This window comes from Geotrypetes seraphini, chromosome 9 (genome assembly GCF_902459505.1).
Source record: "Geotrypetes seraphini chromosome 9, aGeoSer1.1, whole genome shotgun sequence".
NCBI classification, from domain to species: domain Eukaryota; kingdom Metazoa; phylum Chordata; class Amphibia; order Gymnophiona; family Dermophiidae; genus Geotrypetes; species Geotrypetes seraphini.
The window spans coordinates 45,231,445-45,256,621 of NC_047092.1; the positions used below are offsets into that span (position 1 = coordinate 45,231,445).

The window sequence follows — 25,177 nt, forward strand, 5'->3', positions numbered from 1 at the left end:
GGGAGACGGGGTCAGAAATTCCAGATTTCAAACATTGGTAATTGTTCCCTGGCCTAAAAAAAATCCTAAATTAGCTGTTTTTTAACTTTTATTTTACTGTTTTTCTAGCATTTTTGGACACCAAAATCCTGATGGCAGCCATCTTGGATTTTAGTGATTTTTTTTTTCTCTCTCTCTCTCAAAAGTTTCCTGCAGATCCAAATCTTTGACTTTTGCCTCAAAACTTGTTGGGATGGAGTCTTTTTGGATTTTTTTTTATTACCACTATACCGTGTGCCTCAGGAGCATCCTTGTGCCACGTGCTGTGCTGCACATGACAGAGGCGGGAGAATCCAACTTAGCCTCTCCGTTGCATTCTAGGGCTGCTGGAAGGGCATCTAGCCCGATGGTTCCGAGACTTCTTTTCAGACCCTGGGAACAGTGATCATCCTGCGCAAAAGGGCACAGAAGCAGTGGAGCCCAAGAGAAGCAAAATACAGCTGCTATCTGGTGACTGCCCGGTATGGCCTTTTCTTCTGAATTTAATGTAGATAGCCTTTCAGGAGAGCTGGTCTTCCAAGGTAAAAGTGAGCTGCAAAGAGCCTCTCACTGTTACCTTATTGTCTCATAATTTACCCCGTACATCGAGGGACACGGGTCTGCAGTCTGGCGCTTTGGATTCTGTTATGACTCTCGATCCTGGGAATGATCCTTCAGTCCTGTGCCTTTTTAAGCCCTCTGCTTTTATGGATCTTATTTTTGAGTCCTTGTGTGAGCTGAATTTGGACTCTCAGCCAGTTCCATCTACTTCCTCCTCTCTTATGAATGGAATGAGGGTTCAGTTTTCCACATTTCCCTTGTATCTGGACATTAATCTTAGTTGCTGAGCAGGGGACATTCCTGAGGCGTCTCTAAAAGTAGCGAGAGCCATGTCCTGACTGCATCCAATGACACAGAAGTGCCCGCAACTTTTTTGCCCAACCTAAAGTGGATTTTTTGGTTGTGCAGGTTACTAAGTATACCTCTGTTCCTAGTGAAGGCAGAGTGGTGCTCAAGGATATGCAGGATCACCGAGTGGATGTAGTTCCCAAGAGGCTTTTCGAGACATTGGTTTTGGGTATCAAAGCAGCCTCAGCGGTGTCCTTTGTGACAGGTGCCTACCTGTCCATTATATCTTTTTTAGCTGTGTACTCTGGAGTGCGAGGGCGAAGAAACCCATTCCTCAGCTCCTTTTGTCTGGAGTGGATTATGTGGCATACACTCTGACATTATTCGTGTCATGAGTAAAGCGTCGGCTTCAACCTCAGCATGCAGAATGCCCTGGATCAGAAAATGGGCTGGTGATTCCACTTCTAAAGCTACCCTTAGCAGACTTTTTTTGTTTTCTTTTTTAAAGGGCAATTATTATTCGGAAAGGGTCTGGAAGTTCTTATATCATGTGTGTTAGATCGTCAACCCGAGACCTTGCCTTACAGCAGACCCAGAGTCTCTAGGGACTCGGGATGCTCTAATTTTCATGGCTCCAGGAGGTCTAGGCAATTTTCCATCTCTGCTTCCCAGAGATTCTCCCAGAGTTTCAGGCAGAGATCATCTGGATCCAGATGCAACCAGTCTACAGCACCCTGGGCGGTTCCCTCTTCCAAGAAGTTGCAATAACGCCAGGTCTGGGGCGGTCCTTCTCAAGATAGGGGGCTGACTCGAAATTTCTTCATGCCTGGGTTCAGTACATTATCTAGAATGGCTACAAACTGGACTTCACCTGGCCTCTGACAGATTGGTTTGTGGACTCTCTGGTGGGACACTCAGAAAAAAAATGGCCCGGGTGCAAGCTACAATGAGCAGGCTGTTAGACTTTCAGGCCATAGAGCCTGTGCTTCCCGAAGACTCGGGCTCAGGCATATACTCCATATACTTTATGCCAAAGAAAGACTTCAACGATTGGAGACCTATTCTAGACCTGACACACTTAAAATCAATGCTCTTGAGTTCCATGTTGTCACATGGAGATGGTTTGCTCTGTCATAGTAGCAGTCTTTCCGGAAGAGTTCTTGGCCTCTCTGGATCTGACAGAGGCCTACTTGCATATCCCCGCTTTCTCAGACCACAGAAAGTTCCTCAGGTTTCATGTTCTGAAATAGCACTATCAGTTTTCAGCAGTACCCTTTGGCAAAAAGAGAAATTAGAAAATTAGTAGGTAAGACCTTTTTTTAAGCCCTCCAGACCGGCACAGAACCCCACTCATGTTTGTTTAGAGCCTGAATAGGTATGTGCGACACACAAATAGAAGATTAGATTAGATTTGCTCTTGATACGAAGAGTCAGTTTTTTCTCAGGAATGCAAACTGGTGATTTTTGTTGTTTGCCTTTTCTTTTTTCTGGGGAGTGTAAATAGTTGTTGTGGAGCAGCAGCATCTGGTTCATTTGGTGTAGCTGGCGAACTGTAGGGACAGTTTTTGTTGCCTGTTCCAATCCTTCTCCAAGCATTGTTTCTTGCAAAAAAATAATTCTGGATTAGAGTTCTGTTCTTTCAGCTGGAATGTTCATGGTGTTCCTTCTTGGCTGTTTGTCAGACTGATTTTATGAGGGACTGCAGAGCCTTCTTGTACTGTTAGAATTCAGTGTGTTCTCAGTCTCTACTTGCTGGTAGAAGAGTGTAAACCATCTGTCTGTGCCGGTCTGGAGGAACTAAAAAGACTAGCAGGTAAGACCTAATTTCTCCTTCCTAGATTTAAACTCTAGAAGTTCAGATATGATGGATAGACCCCTGAGTCTCAGGGTAGAGAATGACACAGGGACAAATTTTTCCCTGTCCCCGCGGGAACTCAATTTTCCTTTCCCAGCAAGTTCTTTTCCTGACCCATTGCTGCAAGCTCCATTTTCATCTGCACAAGCCTTAAACACTTAATATCGTAAGTGTTCGAGGCTTGTGCAGTTAAGACAGAGCGACAAAACTCACAGGGACGGGGAAATTGAGTTCCTGTGGGGATGAGGAAAAATTTGTCCCTATGTCATTCTCTATCTCGGGCTGATAGTCCTAGGTCTCTCCTTTTCTGGACTCTGAAGGTAATTCCTACCTTTGCCTGAATTCTGCCATCTTACTAAGTTATCAGTCATTCAAAACACAAGTAATAGTTGGCTTTAGGGAACCCTTGGTTTTTACTCCATCCCCTAAATTCTATGTATATAAAATTTATACCTTTTTCCACAGATACATGAGGAGGAGCTCACGCTGAGAGTGAATGCAGAGCTCTCACAGTCCTATAACTCTGAACCTATGGATATTGAATTCACATTCTCTAGGTGAGCTCTTTGGAGAAGGTTATGATCTATTTTTGATTAAAGTATTTCTATAATAGTTGTATTCATAATATAGGCTATTGCAAACTTGCTATAACCCTTGCTGGTTGGGCATATTAATACTACCTACTAAAGGGTAGCACTTCAAATATTACAGAGGATCTTAAAATACCATTATAGTTCCAGCTGGAGAAAATAAAATGAACTACACTGCTCTATGCCCATAGAAACTATGCATTTAGAAAATTTCACATGTAGAGACCATACAGACCCATGCCAAATATAGGCTAGATAATCATAGAATATAACATACATTTACAGGGAAACCTTAAAAAAGTACCCCCTGTAGACAAAACTTTTGATATAATTGTAGAAATAATTTCCTCCTAGCCTGTGTGACCACAAAAAGAATACTCTTCTTGAAATACAATTCCATAATTTTATCACTCTGTTATGAACGACACAGGGAGGGTAGCACTAGAAAAAATATTATCCAAAGAGGATTCAAGAAATTCTGTCAGATTGAAATTGCTCCCCTGAAGGGAATCAAATGCGCCTGTCGTTCACAACTCAAGATCTTTAAGAAAGGTAATACGACTGAGAGAACCTTAATTTCTTCTTTTTATCAATAACACCTCCTTAAAATACTTAACAATTTTTCTGAAGACAATAATCTTGTTTGAGGAAAATTCAGCAATCTAAGCTTCTTAGCCTGCAATGAATTCTTCAATCCATATCGGATGGATAGACTGTGTCTTTCACTGTAGCTGAGCCAGTCGTCGTCAGTGTTCTAATTTGAGGTTCCACTCTCTGCAGCCTCTGTTCACATTTTTTTTTTTAAATCCTTTTCCAAATCCTCTAATTTTGCTACTATGTTCTGAGAGAACTGGCACAACTGCACCATAGTTTCCCCCATTCTGGTCTCAATTTGGGTCACCACAAACTAAATACCCTTTAAAGTAATATCTGGTTGTAGAGATTGCAAAGCATTTCCATCCACTCTAGGAAGAAATACTGGCTTAGAAAGATGAACCATTTGAGTCCCAGACAAGGTTGTACCCTCAGCACCCTTTTGAGCCAGTTCTCATGACCTAGTAAACTAGGTGATGTGGTTACTGTCTTGGTATTGGGTATAGGTAGAGGGGTTCTGTCAGAGGAACTGAGTGAAACTTGTTCTTCCTGGGACTCCAACTGATCTTGTGTAGTCTGACTTTGAACAAAAACATGTTTATCCATGGGGCCTTGCTGTTGAGTACTAGTATCCTGAGCTCTTTTAACAGTCTTAGAGGCACCTTTCCTCTTCCCCGTTTAATAGAAGCAATACAGATAAGTTGATTTACAGGTATATGGAAAATCTTCTAAAAGCCTGCCAAAGATCCCAGCACCTTCTCTGCTCCTTTGAGACTCCCAAGGGACCTGGCATGCCCCTTAGGGCAAGCCCCTCTGGCCATGCCCTAATGCAGCACTTTTCTGGGGTTTTCGAATGATGTCAGTACCACACATTGGAGGCAGACTCAGGCTTCCCATTCTACTTTATCACCACTGCTCTCACAAGCCCTCCAAGCCTCAACTGTGAATTATTTTAACACTTTATTGTAAATTTTTGATGTTTGCAGTTTTATTTAACTATATTCCATTATGTTTGTAGTACAATTTTAATAGCATAACAATAAGTTTGAAAAATAAGCTCATTCATCAGCACTGAAATTCAAAGAGATATAATCAGTCAGCATAATACTGTACTTATGAAACATCTAATAAGCACACATTTGAACATTCAAATAACATAGATATGGTACCAATGCTTTTCTACAAAACAGCTTATCACATTCTGGGACAAAGCAGATTCCATGATCAAAGCCTGCAATCCCAAAGAATTTAGTTCTCAATGGCGCTCGCTAAGTGAAGTAATTATGGATGAATTGGTCCCAGTTACATACAAAGGACTGAATCGGCAGGCAAGCCAACAAGTGATTCAGCAGTGAGCTATTCCTACTCCAAAGGCAATGCAGACAACTCGAAAGAGAATGGAGAAAAAAGAACCACAGACACCAAACCCTACCTGGCCCACCACTGGAAAAACCTCCCCCTCAGCCTCCCAACTAGCAGAATTCTTCAAAAACAAGATCTCAACTACCAGGACCTCCTTCAATGGCACCCCAAGCCTCCTTGACGAGGTAACATTACACCCCACAGTAGGAGAGTCAGTTGCAGCAGACAGGACATAGACTGACTTTCTAACAATACAATGCCCTTACCTGAACCGACTCTATAAAAAATGCAGCCAAACAGCATGTGACCTCAACTGCCCCCATACCTGTTAAAAACCTCTACTCCCAACACCTTAAATCCCCAAATTAAAACTTGGACAGAGAAATCAAAGAACAGAAAGGAGAAATAAATTTCCTAAAACAAGATATATCCCTGTTAAAACCAGATGTAGAGAAGATAGACAATGAACTAATAACAGTAAAAAACAATCAAGACTTATTGGTTAAAACCAACATAATTATGAGGAGAAAATTGGAAGCTCTAGAGCAGGGGTCCCCAAAGTCCCTCCTTGAGGGCCGAATCCAGTCGGATTTTCAGGATTTCCCCAATGAATATGCATTGAAAGCAGTGCATGCACATAGATCTCATACATATTCATTGGGAAAATCCTGAAACCCTGACTGGATTTGGCCTTCAAGGAGGGACTTTGGGGACCCCTGCTCTAGAGAATAATAGTCGAGCTAATAATTTGAGGATTATAAATTTTCCTAAGATCTTATTGATTTCCCCCCGAGAAATGGTCAAGCGATACTTATGGAGATTTTACAAATTCCTGAAAGTTCTTTGCCCCCTCTTACAAGGGTATACTAGCTTCCTGTTAAATCCCAAGTGGAGAAAAAAGAAAAGGTTGGGGAATCTCAGGACATTTCAGCTATACTAGAACAATCGGATAGAGAAGTGGCTATTCCAGCCACCCTCTTGATGTCTGTGGCTTTGGCTCCAGACAAGAATTGGATCCTGGTGGGATCCAAGATGGCTGCTTCAAGTCAGACGCACTGAACTGCTCGCGTCGGGCTTGCTCACAAATCAAGAATTTCTTCACAACTGAACTCTGGAAAGGGGTTTTTGATTACTTATAATTATGCCCAAGAGAAGAGGTCGGAGCGCTGCTGCTGTCTCGCGGCGTCCAGAGGTTCCCTCTCTGGGCAATATCGAGCGGCTTTTGAGGCGAGTGCAGGAGGTTTCTCTAGCGTCGGAAGGCGGCCCGCTGAGGACACAGGGAGGCGAAACCCTTAGCTGTTCCTCCAGGCATGGAAGCCCCGATGTAAGGGAGCCGCCCCCACACTCTCAGGTTACCAGTTCTCCCAGGGGTGGGGGAAACCCCGGAGTTGGAGGTGTTCTCTCCCTCAGAGGCAAGTGTAAATCTGGGAGAAGGTTTGGAGGTTGGGCTCATGCTCAAGGAGCCCTAACAAATATACCTGAAGAGAATCCAGCTTTACAAGGGGGTGAAATCCAAGAGACAGGCCCTGAAGACTCTCTACAGAATGGTGAGCACTCTACTATTTTACAAGCTTCAATTTCTTTGGTAAAACCTGAAGTTGTAACCTTAGATTCATTATGGGACCTAATTGCTGGTTTTGTAAAGCTTACTACGCCTAAATTTCAATATTTGGAAGGAAAAATTACAGAACATACAAAAGAACATTAAAGATTAAGAAAAGAACTGTCTGGACCTCAGATAAAACCATTCAGAAAATTGAAAAGGAAATAATTACATCAAAACAACTTCAAGAGACTTTAATTAAAGACAATACCCAACTTGAGAAGGAAAGTTGAAATGCTTGAGATAATTCTCGTAGTAATAACTTAAGGCTAATTAACTTTCCTAAATTAGAAATGGTAAATCCAAGAGAAATGCTTAAGAGATTACTTGATTGGAAATTTTAGAAGTATCAAAAGAAATGTTACCACCATTCTCACGTGTCTATTATCTGCCTATGAAAGTTTCTGTAATCAACAAAAAGAAGTGGGCCAACAAACTTTAAATGTTTCAGAATTATTGGAGACATCTGATATAAGACTCTGGCCTCACCAGCAACTTTGATTCTAACTGTGGCGCTTCCGTTAGATAAAACATGGTTATTAAGACATTTACTTTAAAATAGACAAAAAATTTTTCTTGGTTGTAAAGTACAGATGTTTCCTGATCTTACAAGGGAGACACAGAAGCGTCGCCGTGAATTTCTTCTTTTGAAACCTGGGGTTACTTCTCTGGGGGCAACTTTTTATTTGAGACATCCATGTAAATGTATAGTGTGTTACCGTTCTGTTAAATATGTATTCTTTGAACCATCTCAATTGACAACTTTTGTAGCTACGTCTCGTCTGGATGGAGAATCATCTTGAACCCTAATATAATTAAGAAACCTCATTTTTCAGCGCTTCTGCTTTGAACATCTTGCAAAATAATTTCTATAATTTTAATTTTTCGCTAATTTAAAATCTTGGATCCTTTAGGAGGACTTGAGCTTAAATAGTTAAATAATGTTTTCTTATTGGATGTTAAATTACTTCATGATTATTTTGTTGTTATGACTATTGCTTTCTGTACAAGTGCTTAGCTTGATTTAAATTGAAAATTGATAAAGAAATAAAATAAAAAAAAAAAAAGAATTGGATCCTAAAACTTTTCTTCAAAAATAGATCCAAGGACTTCCTGGGATACCATATCCAGATATTTCCTGAGAGACTCAAAAAAGAAGAAAATAATTCTTAATATTGAAACCTGGAGTGACTCAAATAGGGGGGGTCTTATCTTTTTGAGATATCCATGCAAATGTGTAGTCAGATACCATTCTTTAAAATATGTTTTTACTGACCAATCTCATTGGATAAGTTTTCTCTCAATGAAACGTCTTGAGAATGGAACAATAACTGTGCCTAATAATAAGGATTAGTTCTCTGTGCTGCAGTAGGTAAACGGCTTTCTTAGTTAATATGTGTGTTTAATTTCTCTACTCTTTAAATCTTGGATCCGAGATTGGAGGACTAGTGTGTGATAAATTGAGCTTATCTTATGTGTTTTTTAATAATTTGATGTATCTGGCAGTGGGAGAGATGCCCACTCGCTCCTGCCGATGGATGTTTTGATGCAATTGGGGTTTCAATGCATAGACCATCCACCCTACTTGCCAGATCTTGCTCCATATGACTATTTTTTTGTTTCTGATAGGCCCAATAGAGATTAAGTGAGGAGAGCCCCCCCCCTCGGAAAATATGTATATGAAAATTCAAAAGGGCAGTATGTTGCATACACTAAAATATTAGAGCAGAACTTTATCCTTGGCAATGAAATGTTATGCTCATAACCTTGATAGTCCCTGAGAATGAAATGTTATGTTTACAGTTTCATTGCTCTGTGCCTTGATAAGGAAAGTAAAACTGCTGCTTGTGAAATGAACATTTTGGACATCTCCAGAAACCTTGGGGCTAAAAAGAACAAAGGTTATTAAGCAATGTAGAGAACTAAGAATTGAAATGACACAGCCTTTAGAAGCAGAATGGGTTTTGGGTAACCAGGATCAAATATGTTATATTATTTAATATACTATGATGACTTTTATACTATATCATCACATCTGATTGCATCTAGTTCTGGTGCCTATGTTTTGTTTTTTTTCTTGTATGGTAATGAGATTTTGTTGACATGAAAATGGCCTGACTAATGATGTATTGTGAGGGATGACATATTGATTGGTAATTGATAAATAACTGTTTGTGCAGTTTTGATGTGAATCCTAATAAAAGGCACAAGACTTGCAGAGAATTTTTGAGACAGGCCTGAGGATTCAGTTGCCTTTAAACTGACCAGGTTCTGCCTTCAGAAAGCCTTTGTGATTATTTACATTGATCCTTAGTGTGTGAAGATTTTTTCTCTCTCTTAGCATTCCAGCACAGGAACTAAGACTCTGGGTTGTTTGTGTTGCTATGGGGATCACAGAACTGACATCTCCAAACCTTAAAAAGAGTTTGAAAGGGTGATGATTTTTGAGCGATTTGGAGGTTATTGCAACAGCGGAGCAGTATTTCAGTGACCAGATCAGAGTATTTTTTGGGAAGGGTTACAGAAAATTCAGATACAATGTGCGAAGTGTGTTGAACTTACGGATGAATATGTGGAATAAGTTTCATGGCTCTCTTCTTGGTTGGGCTGAGAACATTTCTGCATTCCCTCATAGGTATTTACCTTGATAAACTTTCTGTTAACACAGCATATGAGTCCTGACAAACCTGCCCTATCAGTCTGGGATTCACTTGTATATGTCATGGATCAGAGTTCAGTGTTCACTACTGAAATTGTATGCTGTCATAATAAAAGGGGTAGAGTGCAGGGTGAGTGCTTCAATGGGAAAGACACTCCGAGCTCTGTAACTTTAATGCATGTTGATGATTTTGGTGGGTGGTTTTAGTTCGTTCACACCTAAGTTCTTTAAGGTGTTATTTAACCTTGTTTAATATTTCTTACAGAGCAGAACAGAATTGTTTGCAAGGAGACTCCTTGTACCCCTTCCTTCTTGTCTAATGCTGTTTGATTGCTTTGGTACAAACTGAAGGGAGCTCCACAGCACTGGAGAAGGAGATGGAGCTAAAGAATGTAAATTTCATCCTCCTGCAACCAACTCGCAAGTATGGAATATTCACCCACTGTCAGAACAAGATTATCTAGGTAAGTACCTAATATCCCTTGACAGAGAAGGAGTTTTGATGCCACCTAGTGTTTTTACTGCTGTATTAAATCCCCCAGTTAGAACCTAATTGTAGTGCATGTTTGCCTGGGTTAAACAAATCTTTGCCATAAATTTCTAAAACTAGGAAAATATCTTTAGTGGGAGTGTAAACATGGGCTGAAATTATCTCATGAATCAAGGGGTATGTTTTTTTGTAAATTATATTTAGGATTCAAGAATGAACCCAAGTGGAAAAAAAATTGTCTTCATCTGAAAGTGTAAACCTGAAGTTAGTATTTTTAGCTTTGTCTCATCTTGTCTCAGGACCACATCCAGGAGATGTCAGTTTGCTGTGGAACAAGGAGTTCATCTTGGACAAGCAGGTACCTTCTTTATTGTCCCATTTTATTTTTGTAAAAACATGTTTTTGAAAAGCGTGTAGGATTTTTCTGTTTTCTCTGTTGTGATCAGTCTATTTCCCCTGGAACTTAACTGAATATAGGATGTAGTATTTATTTGCTACCTTTACATGAAGAGTTTCACCCCAAACAGTTTACAATACATTGACTAATAATCAGGTAATTTCTAAGTATTTTTCACTATCTTTCCCAAAGGACATAGACTGTGTTTCCTTCTGGAACCCAGAAAATGTCCTAAGCCAGCAAGTAAATGCCACTGTTTAGGGATGACAGAGTTCAAGGGCTATGAATAATAAAGTATTCTGTTACATATACACAGGAGTCTGTACATTAGGTGATCACTTCATTCTCACAAACCACTTGCAAAAGGGTGTCAATCACATCTTTCAGCTCCTCCTCCTTAACCAGTGGAATATAGATTCCTCTTCAGTTTTTCCTTCTGCAAGCGAACCAAAAAGCGGTGTTCTGATCTGCTCTGTTCAGTTTTTATTATTTTTTGGGTCTTTTTACTCTGTTTTCGGGAGGCTTGGTGCCAGAAGGCTCCATATTTGGGGCTACTGTGCCTGAAAAGAACGCAGACTCCTCAAGGGCAGACTGCATGCTCGCAGGGGCAACCCTCGGGTATACCTGATGAGCCAGCCTACTTTGTGCTATTTCAAGGCTCAAGTTCCGTTTCCCTGGGAGCCTGATCACCTTCATGTTTTGCGCTTGTAGTGAGTTAGTCAAAATCATCCTATAGTTATTTAAAGACCTGAGAAGTCTAATTGGGGAGGATGGGATAGTTAGAGATGAAACACAATCCGGTGATTTTTGTTTTAATGCTTTAAATACAAGTAATTAACTTGAATTTGGTAGGCTACCGAAAGACAATGATATTGCTTCAGTACGGGTGCAATATGCACATTCCTTATCGTTTCTCCATACTGGCACAGAAACTGATGGGTAATAGCTCACCATGACCAGCAGGTGGAGACTGAGACACAAACTTTTGGCTGTGTATTCCCAAGTACAATCAGTCTGCTCTCAGTCTCCAGCAGGTGGATGTAGTAAAACCTATGCAGTCTTCTCTGGTTAGTGTAGGGCTTTTGGATGATGTTTAAATTGGCCCTCTTGTCCTTGTCTGTGGTTGAGCTTGGATTGAGCTTGGAGGACCCTTTCAGGGGGTCCGTCTGACCTTGGGGTGCCATATTCGCAGGTCGAGTCCCTCCCTCCAACATTTTTTTCTATAGAGATGCTTCAGCTGAAAGCCTTGCCACTAATACCAGCAAGGCATGTAGCTTGAGAGCCAGTGGGGTCTGTTCAATCTGTAAATTAAAGGTACATTGGGGGGAAAAAAAGCCCCCTGAGGCAGTGCCAGTCTGGAGGGATGCTTTCATTAAGGTAAATTGCTTTTAATTGCTAACCAGCACTTGTATTTTTTATTGTAGTGGTTTCACAATGAGCACTTTTAAAGGGAAAAAAGTGTTCATTGTGTTCTAGACATGTGGCCAGCATGTGCAAAAACTGCACCGGCCATCGCGAAAGGGAATCCTCGCCGGCTTTGGGTGCTGGCGAGCAAGGTTCCCCTTCGCGCGTGCATTGCAAGTCAGCAGCAGGCAATGGGAAAGCCCGGGCTTCTCCTACCGCCCACATAGGGATTTCCCCAGCTGCCGACGGTCAAGGAAAGGAGGTTTCCCTTACCGCCAATAGTGCTGGGGACTCCCTTTTCATGGCTGCTGTGTCTAGCCAGGCCTCTTTGCTGCTGCAGGCATTAGGGGAGAGTTTTTTGGCAAGTTTTTTTGCCGGTTTTGGCAGGAAGCTCCGCCATCTTGTCTGCAGCCTAAGGTGACCTTCCCCCTGTCTTGGAGAGATAGGAGCAGGTTTCTGTTGGATCTCCTGCCTTGGCAATGAGTCCTGCTTTGCCGCCAGGTGAGGGGGGGCTTTTGCTTCCACGTCTACCCCTGGTCGGGCCCCCTCAACATGAGCTCCATCCAAGTTTCCCCCTCCCAATCTTCATCCAAGCTACTATGGGTTTCATGGGACGAATATTTTTTGTTCGGGGATGCGTTTTCTCCTTAGGAGGACTTGGACATCAGGATCCTCTCGGGGGGACGGATGCTACTGGCCTGTGTTTTTCAAAGGCACCGACTGGTGAGGATGCATTGGCAGTATGCATTTTTCACAGGAGGAGCTACAGGAACTTATTCTTCAGGTTCCGTTCGTTTTGTGTTTTGAGGAAGACGCAGAGGACCCCTTGTGTGGTGGACCTCCTGCTTCGGGGATCCGCTCAGCCTCCTGCTCTTTACCTAAGCACCAGAATATTCGAGAGGTAGTGCTTGCGCAGTGGAATGCACCAAAAACACCTTTTCATTTTGCGCAGTCTATGGCTCGGCTGTATCCTATCCCGATGGGTATAGGGATACCTTGAAGTCAGTGATGGACGCAGTGGTTTCAGTCATTGCATGTCGGCATACAGTGCCGATTGAGGGCGGCTTGGCTTTACGGGACTCTGAGGATCGTCGGCTGGAGTCCCTTCTTCAACAGAGTTTTGATGTAGCTGCCTTGGCGGTCCAGGCTGTTATGTGTGACGGTCTGGTGACCCAGGCTTTTTTCCAGTGGTCAGAGCATGTTCCTGACAGGAAGTTGGATGATTGGTCCTTGGTGGATCAGGAATTTGCTAAGATTGAGCTGGGTGCTTCTTATCTTTCAGATGCCATGTATGATCTGCGGGCTTCGATCAAGTCAATGGCTCTCGAAGTTGCTGCTCACCATACCCTGTGGCTCCGATTGGTTGGCGGATGTGATGTCTAAGGCGAAGCTTACTAAATTTCCCTTTCGGGGTTCTTTCCTGTTTGGCGAGGACTTGGATAAGTTGGTTCAGGCCTTGACTGACTCTAAGGTGCACCATTTTCCAGAGGACCATTCTCGCCTGCTCTTGTGGGGTGGTGTTTGTGGGGTATTTATCGTTACCACACTGGTTGGGGAGTAGCTTCCAGGGGCTATTTCTTTCAGCGCATGCAATCCTTTCTGAGTGCCCGTTGGGGAATCATGACTCCGCTGGTGGCCCCTCTGCCACCCACCCAGTCCAATGACTCCTTGTGCTGGTGGGCAGGGCCGCCATCAGAAATTTCTGGGCCCCTTACTGAGCAATCCTATTGGGCCCCCCACGCACCCCTTCTCCCCCCGACCCCCCCCTTCTTCCATGGGCCGAATACACACATACTTTTCTCAGTCGCCGCACTCTGACCAAAAGATTTGTAAGCCTGCAACCACGTCAAGGTAGACTCTTTCAGCAGCTCCCCTCCCTCCCCCTTACCTTTGTGGCCAATTCCAAAATGATCTACCACTCAATAAATTTTTATAAAACACAAAGCATGCTGTACGCAGAGAAAATGTTATTATCATTTATATTCTGCGGGTTTTCAAAGAGGTCAAGGCAGAATGTACTTTATGCAATGTCACCTCAGTAACAACTCATTAAATAACTATAAACAACTATAAAATAGACAAATATTCCCCCTCCCTTTTTTACTAAACCGCGATATGCGGTATTTTTAGCGCAGGGACCTGACACTGAATGCCCCACGCTGTTCTTGAACCTCAATAGGCTCCACTGCGCTAAAAAACGCTATTGCGGTTTAGTAAAATGGGGGCCTATAGTTGCAAAATATAGACAGCATATATAATTCTCAAAATGGGCACATTTTGATCACTAATGGAAAATAAAATCATTTTCCTACCTTTGGTAATTTCATCAGTCTCTGGTTGCACTTTTATTCTTCTGACTGTGCATCCAATATTTCTTCCCTTCTTTCAGCCTCCTGAGTATGCTTCCTCTCCTCCAGACCTCATTCCCTCCCCAAACTTTTTCTTTGTTTCACCCTGCCCCCTTCTTTCTTTTTCTCTTTTCTCCATATCCCCTTTCATTCTGTATGTCTGTCTTTCTCTCTCTCTCCGTGCCCCATTTTTCTTTGTTTCTACCCAGCCCCCTTTCTTTTTTTTTTTTTTCTGGCTCCCTGTCCCCCCCCCCTTTCTTTCTTTCTCCTTGCCCTCCCCTATTCCACCACCATTGGGAAAATGCTGCCACCGCCACTGGGGAATAGGGCCGCCACTGCCGCTATCGGGAACAGGCCGGCGCCGAGTTCGCCCTGCTTCTCTTCCCCCGCGGGGCCGACCAACTCTCGCCACTCGATCGTCAATTCTAACGTCGGAGAGACGTTCTAGGGCCAGCCAGGCAGCGATTGGCTGGTCCAGAACATCCTCTCTGACCATCAGAATTGACGCGGGTGGCGAGAGTTGATCGGCCCCCACAGGAAAAACAGGGAGAACTTGGTACCGGCCTGTTCCCAATGGCGACGGCGGTGGCACTCAAGTGGCTAAGAGACGCAGTTTGCCAGCCTAGGGAGAACACTGGAGGGTGGCCAGCTGTGCACCTCCTCTGGGGCGTAAACCCCGGGCAGACTTGCCTGCCCCCCCCCCCCCACCCTTGGTATGCCACTGTCTGTACCTCCCTCCCTCCTATGACCAAAAACATTCTCCTTTCTTCTATTCCCCCGTGTACACAACCATCTCTTTCCCTCCCTTCCCTCTCTCCCAAGTCCTTGCCCTTCTGTGTCCAAAAAATCAATTTCCCTCCCCCACCTCATGCATCTCTTTCCCTCCCTTCCTCTCTCCCAAGTCCTTGCCTTCTGTGTCCAAAAAACACATTCCCCCCCCCCACCTCAGCATCTCTTTCCCCTCCCCTTCCTCTCTCCCAATCCATGCTTTCTGTGTCCAAAAATGCATTCCTCCCCCACCTCAGCATTCTCTTTCTCTCCCTTCCTCTCCTCTCCCAAGTTCATGCCTTCTGTGTTCAAAAATGCATTCCCTTCCCCTTTTGTGTTCCCCGTTTGCCTCCCAGCCCATCTTAGCAACTTTCTCAGCAAAATGTAGCTTGAGCCACGTAGGCTTATCTTCTATTTCCTGCCTGTCCCGCCGCGCACCTATAGCCGACCAGAAGTCTTCAGCGCTGACGTCGGAGGGCGGGCTTTGCTTAAGCCCTCCCTCCGACGTCAGCGCTGACGTCGGGGAAGACTTCCGATCGGCTGTGTGAGCGGCAGGGCAGTCGGAGTAGAAGACGAGCCTCGCGGCTCGAGTTATATTTAACCCCGCGGGTCCCCCATCGTCCCCGTTCAACTCTCTCTCCTGTGCACCCGGGGCCCCCCCTAGGTACCGCCCCCCCCCCTAGCGCACCGCCCCCCCCCCCCCTCTAGATACGCTACTGGCCTGTCAGCTCCGGGCCCCTGAATGCAGGACTGGTAGTACTGCCCTGATGGCGGCCCTGCTGGTGGGTGCCTGGTTGTGGGAGTTTTACAAGAGGTAGGATGAGATTACAACGGATCAGTGGGTCCTGGAGTTGATTTGGGAGAGTATGCTCTGGAGTTTGCCCAGCCATTGCCAGATCATTTTCTCTCTTCTTGTTGTCGGGCAGCTTGGAAGAAAAGGGCCTTTCATCAGACTCTGCAACGGTTGCTTGATCTCAAGGCAGTAGTCCCTGTGCCTCCTTGTGAGTTTTGAACTAGCAGGTATTCTATTTACTTCATGGTGCCCAAGAAAGAGGGGTCCATTCAGCCCATTTTAGATCTGAAGGAGGTCAACAGGGCACTCCGACTGCCATCCTTTCTTATGGAGACCCTGAGATCCGTCATTCTGGTGGTCCAGCCAGGGGAATTCCTGACTTCTCTAGATCTGATAGAGGCCTACCTGTATGTTCCAATTCGGGCCTCCCATCAGCGTTTCCTTCGCTTTGCGATTTTGGGAAGGCACTATCAGTTTTGTGCACTTTCGTTTGGTCTGGCCACAGCTCCGCAGACTTTCACCATAATTATGGTGGTAGTGGACGTAGCCTTAGGCAAGGAGGGCATTCTAATTCATTTCTATCTGAATGACTGGTTTATTCGGGCAAAGTCTTTTCAGGAGAACTCCCGGGTTACGATTTGGGTTGTGGAGTTCCTGCAGTCGCTGGGGTAGGCAGTCAACTTATCCAAGAGCCGGTTGACCCCCATCAAAGCACATGGAGTACCTCGGGGTGCTCTTTGACACCAGCTTGGGGAGAGTCTTCCTTCCAGAACCCTGAGTGTGTAAGTTGCAGTCACAGGTTCGCTTTCTGAGAGATTGTCGGTGTCCTCGGGCGCAGGATTTTCTGCAGGTCTTCAGGTCAATGGCAGCCTCTCTGGACGTGGACAGATGGGTTCGGGCTCACATGCGCCCACTTCAGTATGCTCTTATTTGGTGGTAGTCGCCTCAGATACATAATCTGGACTCTCCTGTTCCTCTTAGGGGTTAGTTTGTCGCAGTCTCAGCTGGTAGCTACAGGCTTCCAATCTGGTGCAGAGAGCAAATCTGGATCAGCCTCAGTGGATAGTGCTTCTCATGGACACCAGTCTCCTGGGTTGGCTCAGGGCTGCTGGTCTCCGGAGGAGGCGTCCTGGTCGTTCAATGTTCTGGAGACCAGAGCCATTCAGTTGACGTTTCTAGCATTCCAGACATTGCTGACGAGCAAGTCGGTTCGCGTTCTCTCGGACAGTGCCACGGGGATGACTTACGTCGGTCATCAAGAGAGAACCAAGGATCATCTGGTGGCGCAGGAGGCTTTTCTGCACATGGCTTGGGCAGAGGCTCATCTTCTGGACATCTCGGCTTCCCACATTATGGGAGTGGAAAATGTCCAGGTGGACTTCCTCAGTTATCAAATGCTGGATCCTGGAGAGTGATGTCTTGTCCCCACAGCCTTCAAGTTGATTGTGCCGTCTTGGGATCAGCCGGTCATGGACCTGATGGTCACGAGTGTCAATGCCAAAGCACCCCAGTTCTTTAGTCAGTGCAGAGATGTTCAGGCCGAGGGGCTGGATGCTCTGGTGCATCCTTGGCCGACTGGCAGCCTCCTCTACGTTTTTCCTCCGTGGCCACTGTTGGGCAGAGTCCTTCTTCACATTGTTCGTCACCTCAGCCACGTGATTTGGTGGCTCTGGACTGGCCCGGTACGCAGATCTGGTTTGGCTTCTCGAACAGATCCTCTTCCACTGCCATCTCGCCCAAACGTCTGATGTAGGGTCCCATTCCAATGTTTGATCAGGGTCCTTTTTGTCTTGCAGCTTGGCTTTTGAAAGGGAACGCCTAAATGAGAAAGGTTATTCAGATAAGGTGATCTCCACCCTCTTGGGTTCCCAGATACTTTCCACTTCTTGGGCTTATGTGAGAGTTTGGCATATCTTTGAGGGTTGCTGCGCTAGCTGTAGCTCCCCCTATCTGCTTCAGTTTTTCCTTTTCCCATTCCTGCAGAGTTGCAGTTCTCCTTGCTCTTCAATTTACATCTGTTACTGTACAAAAAAAAAAACTTCAACTTTCGCCAGCAGCAGCTTCAGTAAGTGCAACTACTGCTGCCTCCATCAGTTATACCACTAGTCAGCTTAGACTGAACAGCCACATGAAGCTGCATGGCTGCCCCCATTCAGTGGTAGTGCAAATTCCCTACCCTCGGGGCCTAATACCAGCACCACTAGGAGAGATGATTCAATGAATTGGTCTGCAACCTACCATTCCCATACTCCTGGAAGCGGTTGTCAACGGGGTGAATGGAGGTTGAGGGCCAACATGCCTCTCGGATCATTGCTCCACCCCCCCACCCAAAAGTGGCACTTGGGCCTCAAGGTTGCCTTCCCTGTACCTTCAATACCTTCAATGGCTACCTCAGGGAGACTGAAGCACAAACCTAGACCCCATTTGTTCTGCTTAACAAATGGCAGACCATGGAAAACTGTCTCCCCAAAGGAAAGACCTTTCTCAACCTTTCTCAACTTTCCAAATTTATAACAAATGCTCACACTCTTCATTGCTAGTCTCTTCCTGCTAAAGCAGTTTCCATGACTGACATTCTGCTGGAGCCTCTTCCGTCCTTTTAGTGGCATAGGAAAATCAATTGGAAAAGAAGAGGTAGTTTTATAGTTTATAGTTTATTTGTATCTTGCTTTAGAGTGGGTCTCAACAAATACATACATAATCATAAAAACAATGATACATACATGGCTGAATTATCATAACAATTACAATAAGCGACCAGCGATCAAACATATACTGCATAACATTCAATTCCCATACTTCATCATACAAAAAAAGATATCTTTTTAACAGTCTTTTGAAATTGCTCACATTTGCCAGCTGGAGTATATACAATGGAAGTTTGGTCCATTCTTGGGGGCCTATACAAGAAAACATACTGGTATCACCACTGCTTTTCTTTTTTTTCCATGCTCCCCTTGTGTTATTTTTTCCATTTCTTCTTTGGACTCACAAACTAATGTATTCTTTTTTCCTTCAGATTCAGGAAACTTTATTGATATGACAATCTGTATGTGTTGCCAAAGTAATATAAATTGGTTAAAAGGAGAGAACCCCCCCTCCCAAAAAACAAAAAAAACTCACTCCAGGATAATTATTAAAATAACAGGATGCAGAGTGATTAATAGTATGGCTAATTACAAGATTCTGGTGCTGGTTTGTATTGTGCCTGGTGACAGCTTATAAGATTGATGCGACAACTTTATAAACCTGTGCCTTTTTAGAGAAATTCCAGCTTCCTCTAGTCTTTCCCTTCCCAGGCAACAGTCAGAAGAAGGGATACATAGATCAGAGTTATTTTGTTTTACCCTTCTATCATTGCCAAGGTCAATATAGATAATGAAGGATGTGTATCTTTTCCTGTAGGCTAAGTTTTGAAAAATCTTTTGCAAACCTGCTCCTCTTCTGTTCATATGTCCTTTTTAAATGTCTTTTTCTTTAAGTGCTGTTTCCAGAGCGTCTCATTTTACAGTCCCCACAATTTTCTGGTTCTTGGGATGATGTAGAAGATTCTGTTAATGAGCAGCATCAGGATGATAAGCTAGCAAATGAGGTAAACTTTCTACATAATTCTGTTCTAAATGTACTTATGGTCTAGAATCTGGCCTATTAATCTTAATTCCTCTAAACAGGCACAGCTTTTTTTTCCAGGCCCCAAATCTATTCTTTACATGGTTTGATTATTAATTAACTATAAAGTGTCCTATTCAGCCCAATCTGTGGCTTCACCCCCAAGAATGTGAAATAGATGTGACATATGAGAAACCCTTCATGAAACAAATTTATATATTTTTTTGTTTTGATGTTTTTGGAACATAAGGTAAAATGCACTTTGAGGTGATTTACCTTTAGTTTCTAGAGGCAGTTCTGAAAATTTTGGGGTTAATTGATAATGGTGGTGTGCTAACATCTGTTATTAAAATGGAGCTATTTTTTATTCAATACATTTGTAGCCCTCCAATCCAAAGTCCTTGGCAGATGATGATAGAACATACCTACTAAAACCATATACTGTAGACAATAAATAAATCATCCATGAGACAAGGTCAAGCTTTTTCCCATGCTTCCTATGAGAATATTCAGAATGTGCTGGCCTCTTGCTAAAAATATAATTAAAAGATTTTAATTCATTAAACATTTCCAGTTTATCTGACTTCTAGTGATGACATTGCCAGTATAAGGAGTGGTGGAACCCTAGGCCTTGTCATTATTCACTGTCTCCAGCAGATGGTAGTAGTTTGGACTGGTACAGCAGAATAGTTGGTAGTATCCCTGGGGTGCAAGTGGCCCTCATGGCAGGTGTGCTCTCAGAATCAGTCTGTGGATCTTTGCCCTGATTGGGCTTATGGGGCTATGCTCAGGTTAGAGGGGTGGCCTGTATGTTCCTCCCTGTTAGAGGGCCCTGGCAGTGGCAGTCTCCTGGGAGCCCTTCCAAACATGGAGTCTAGAGGCTAATGAGGGTCCTAGAACTCATCCCTCCCACTTTGTTCCTCTCCTCCACCCCTTCCTATTTTTTCTTTTATTTTGCTGTTTGGCTGTATGGACTTTTTCCTCTTGGACAGTTTCTCCAAGTGGGTTAGTTTTGTACATACCATGTCAGGAATGAACCTCCTAAGCCAGGGCATGTGGAGTATGATCTCAGTCTCTCAAATTTATGCTAATGCTTACCATAGTGACATAGAGGAGGAGGAGGAGGATAGCCCATTGCTGGAGGACCTGTGGTGGTTTAGAGCAGCACATTGTGAGATTTGCTAAGAGAACATCTGAAAACTTGGCTGTTCTCAAAAATGTAAATCTCACTGCTCTCTATACAATCACTAATTCTTATTATGTTTTTCCTTCTTTTAAAATTTCCTATAACCGTGCCAAGTTCTATCTTTATAGAGAAAATGCGGTATATAAGCTTAAAGTTTAGTTCTGGACTGGAGGGCCTTCAGATGGGGATATAGCAATTATATCTGCTTTTATTTTCTATACAGTAAACCCCCGCAGTATTTTCCAACTGCCACTTCCTTTTACTAAAATCATGGTTACATCAATTAGGAGCTGCTTTGACATGCTGTCTGGCGTGTCAAATCAGCTCCTGATTGATGTAGCCTGACTTTAGTAACAGGAAGAGGCGGTTGGAGCATACCGCAAGTGATTTCCTGCACCTGCCGGCGCCTCAGCTGCCTCTCCTGCCTTTTGACAGGCAAAAAAAAAAACTTATTCACAGTTTTTTTTAATTCATGGGGGTTCCTGGAACAGAATTTCGGGGGAATATTGTATACCTTTTTGGTGTGTGTATGTGTGTCTGAATGCTTGAGTTTTTTTTTGTTATCTATTATTGTAGTTCACGTCTTGTTTTTGCATATTTTTTTGTAAACTGTTTCGATGTGTGTTGCAATAATGCACATATGTGGTACACATGCATAATACCTGCCCCTAAAAAAAAAAAATAAAAGCCCCTACTGCCAGACAACCCCGGTACCAAAAAATTGGCATGAGGGGATGCCCTCTTCCTCCTGCCACTGTGAACCTCCCCCATACTGACCTACCCTCCCCTTCACCGCTCCCCTTCCTTAAAAAAATTGGCAGGAGGGATGCCCCTTGCCCCCCCACTCCTGAACCACCCCAAAAACTCCCCTGTACCTTAATAATAGATGACAGCAGGAGCAATACCCAAGTCCCTTCTGCTCTCCAGGCTTGCCGCTCCAAAATGGCAGGCCTTCCCCTTCTCGGTGCATCCTGGGATGCACCGGGAAGAGCCTTGGGCTCCTCCCTCTGTATCCCAGGATACTGACGCATGGGCCTAAGTCCCTGATTGGCTTAGAATCCTAAAGCCTCTCAACCTATCAGGGCCTTAGGCATCACCCTGTGCATCCCAGGATGTACCAGGAAGGGAGTGGACCCGCTGTTTTGGAGTGGTGGGCTTGCGAGCAGGAAGGACAGGGCATTCCCTCCTGCTGTCTCCTTTACCTAGAGTTGGGGGGGGCTTCCAGTGACAGGAGGGAGTAGGCATCCCTCCTGCAGATTTTTTGTAAAGTGGGTGGGTCCTGGCAGGGGAGTTATCATGATAACACCATCATGTTACTTTTCGCTTTTCAAAGGATTTTTTAATGATCTCTGTATTGTATCTGTATTTATTAGGACCCCTGACGAAGGTTTGTCCGAAACACGGACCGTGTCGGGTCCCTTGATTGGTAAAAGGGTTTTATTATATTATTTATGATTCTTTGCATTTTAATTTTGGTACAATAAATTTTGCCTGCATCTTGTACATAGTCTGCAGTTTTGTTTTTTTCTCCTAGTTGGTTTTTTCTGCAGATTAGGTTGGACTTCCTTCTTGGTTTTGTTGCTGAGTGTTAGACATAAACACATCATCTGTGCCCATAGAAAAAAAAATGAAACAACATGTCAGACCAGTCGGTAACACATCTAGATCTGTTGTGTTTTCTTTTGGTTCGGTATTAGCAATCCAACAATGGCATTACAATGTTAGGCAATTGGTTGGATAGCTTGTTTTAATATTAATGTCCTCATTTTAATAGTAATGAGTTAGTTTGCATTCCAGCACTGAAGAGTATACAAACATATGCAAAAGCACACGGTGAACAATGGGTCTGCAAATTCGGTCGGTCGTATAACTATTGTTATACGACTGGACCGTTCAGTGCATCTAAAGTTAATTGTATGTTTTTGTTTTATGTGTGTTTATTGTTAACTGCTTTGATTTACTGTCAAACTGGCAGTATATAAAATATTCTACATCGGTAATTGAAAAGTACGTCTGTGATAAGTGCCTATTATGTTTTGACTTTAATCTTTTTAAATGTCCTTTTTTAGAACATGCAGACACAGAGTGTCCAGTCAAAAAACTCTGCGGCGTGGGAAAAGAATGCTGTGGCAGTGTGTGACATAATGACAGTCGTCACTACACAGACAGGTAGACTGGGTATACAAAAGCAGCAAAACTTGGGTCTATTCCAAATGTGGTCCTGGGTTATTTGAAGTAGAGAATGACATGGTGACAAAATTCATCACCGTTCCCGTCCCCACGGATAACCGCAGGAAATAATCTCATGTCATTTTCTAGTGTCTATTTCAACCTCAGTCCTTCTACACCAGCATTCTTCAAAGTAAATCTTGCGGGTCAGTGGTTGTGGCCATTCATACTCTGATTCTTCCCTCTCTCTTTAAAGAATGACATGAAGATGGTTTCCCGCGGGGACGGGAACGGTTATGAATTTTGTCACTCTCATTCTCTAATTTGAAGGCCATGTAGGGCTAGAGAGTGGGCTTGGGCTGGATGTCTCAACATGTTTGTGGTACAATAATGAATTGTTCCTCTTTCTGGTATTTTGATGACTAATAAGGAAAAAGCATTTTTTTTGCTATTTTCTTTGACCACCTTGGGGAAGGGGAACAAAATCACATAGTAAAATCTTCCAGAAGTAACCGGCATGCATACACTTAGCCTCAAAAGTTTGCTGTATTGTTTGGAGAAGTCAAATTTGTGCACTACTTGTCTGAAACTGTGTAGAATAGAATAAGAGGGATTTAAAAAACTGTCATGAACCAGGAGGCAGTTTCTAAGGTCTTAAGATCTGGAAAACTTGTACATCAAACTGGAGAGCATACCACAAGTAAACAAGTGAAAAAAGCATTGAGCATTCTTACATGTCTGAGAAGGGTAATTTTATAGTAAGGGAGGGAAGACACTTCCATTTCAGGCCTTTAGGAAGTCTAACGTAGAATATGAAGTATAGTTTTTGGCTATGTCACAACATGGGTGAGATTCAGGGAAGGGCAGCTATCAAGAGTGAACAGAGTAGAGGTGGTTGCAGTGGAAATAATGTAGTTAGGGTGAGAAGACTACTTTGATTTGAGACCATTCAAGATAGGTATGTAGCAAAAATTTGCCATGGAATGAAACTGATTCAAAGATAAATTAGCTATACAGAATTGAGATCTAAAAGTATAGTTTTACAGAGATGCTGCTTTATTGAATGTTTTTGAAAGTGAAATTTCAAGAATGTTTAATTTGAGGTGTAAAACCAATACATAACTTGTAGTGCAGGAGCTAGAATCAGTTTGGGCTTAGGAACAGGTGCCATTCCTCTATGTCCCTCCAGACCAGTCCATGCATGTGTGTTTACACTCTCCTACTAGAACAGAGTATCGCAAAATCTGTGCTGTGTCAAGGCACCGGCTGACCGCTTATAGGAGTGCCTCTTGTAGCGAAAGGCACATCCTGTGGGCAATCAGCCCACACCTCCTCCCCCCCAAAGCATAGTAATAGCAGGCTGTGTGACATCATCGTGTTGATGTCTGTGCATTTCCAGATGCCCTCCAGCCGCAGCACTGAGTTTAGTGTGCCACGGCTTCAGAAAGTTTGTGGGTCACTGTTTTACATCACAGTGGTATTTGACTACTTTGGTACGAACTGAAGGTGGCAGTACAGTCCACTGGGAAGGAGGTAGAGCCGAAAGATGTGATTGACATTCTTCTGCAACAGTTTGTGGAAAAGAGGTATTCACCTATGGTATGGAATCTGTTGCCTTTCTACTACAAAGAAAATTATCGAGGTAAGAACCTCATTTTCCCTGCAAAGAAGGGAGTAAGACTTGATGGCTCAAGGAGACTGTTAGAAAGCACATGGGATCTAGCAACCTCTGGAAGCCATGCAAGTGAGAAGCCAGTCTGAGTGCTTGAATCTCTGATGGGTGAGGGCTAGTTGGAAGTGAAAAGATGTGGCAGAAGGGAGAAAGAAGACAATATAGCCATTTGACCAAGATAGCCCACCACTTGAATTTTAAACATGCATATTGCCCTTCAGATTAGAGAGCTGCACGGGAACGGGGACGACGGGAATCCCGCGGGACCCGCGGGTTCCCCCTTTGGGTCACGGGGATCCCGTGGGGATGCCCCTAGGGTCGCGGGGATCCCGTGGGGACGCCCCCTAGGGTCGCGGGGATCCCGTAGGGACGCCTCCGAGAGTCGCGGGGTTCCTGCGGGGCTGGATGTACTCAGTTGCGCGGCTCTTCTCCCTACTTTCTCTGCTTGCAGCACAGAGCCGAACGGAAGTCTTCCCGATGTCAGCGCTGACGTCGGAAGGGAGGGAGGGCTTAAACAAAGCCCTCCCTCCCTCCGACGTCAGCGCTGACGTCGGGAAGACTTCCGTTTGGCTCTGTGCTGCAGGCAGTGCAGGTAAGGAGGAGAGTAGCCTCGCGGTTCGAGTGGCTACCAAGGGAGGGGGCGGTCCGCCCCGCTACACCCCGCCCCGGTTGCAGCACAGCCGGCCAGGTCCCCTTACTTTTGTGGCACTTCCCCGACCGACCGACAACAGCCCCGGTCCGACAATCCTCCCTGCCCTGTAGCCGCGAATCTAAATTATCTTCTTACAGCAGCTGTAATAAGGTAATTTAG

General features: G+C 44.1%; 1 protein-coding gene across 3 annotated transcripts in view; it reads left to right on the forward strand.

The window, feature by feature from the left end:
* Nucleotides 1-25,177, forward strand: part of MOV10L1 (Mov10 like RISC complex RNA helicase 1) — a 140,764-nt gene that overhangs the window by 53,753 nt on the left and 61,834 nt on the right. For all 3 annotated transcript variants that reach the window (XM_033957609.1, XM_033957608.1, XM_033957610.1), the window contains exons 12-15: nt 3,188-3,279; nt 10,320-10,378; nt 19,213-19,322; nt 22,595-22,694. In XM_033957609.1, coding sequence (XP_033813500.1) covers nt 3,188-3,279; nt 10,320-10,378; nt 19,213-19,322; nt 22,595-22,694 — 361 coding nt within the window. The remainder of the gene's footprint in view (nt 1-3,187; nt 3,280-10,319; nt 10,379-19,212; nt 19,323-22,594; nt 22,695-25,177) is intronic.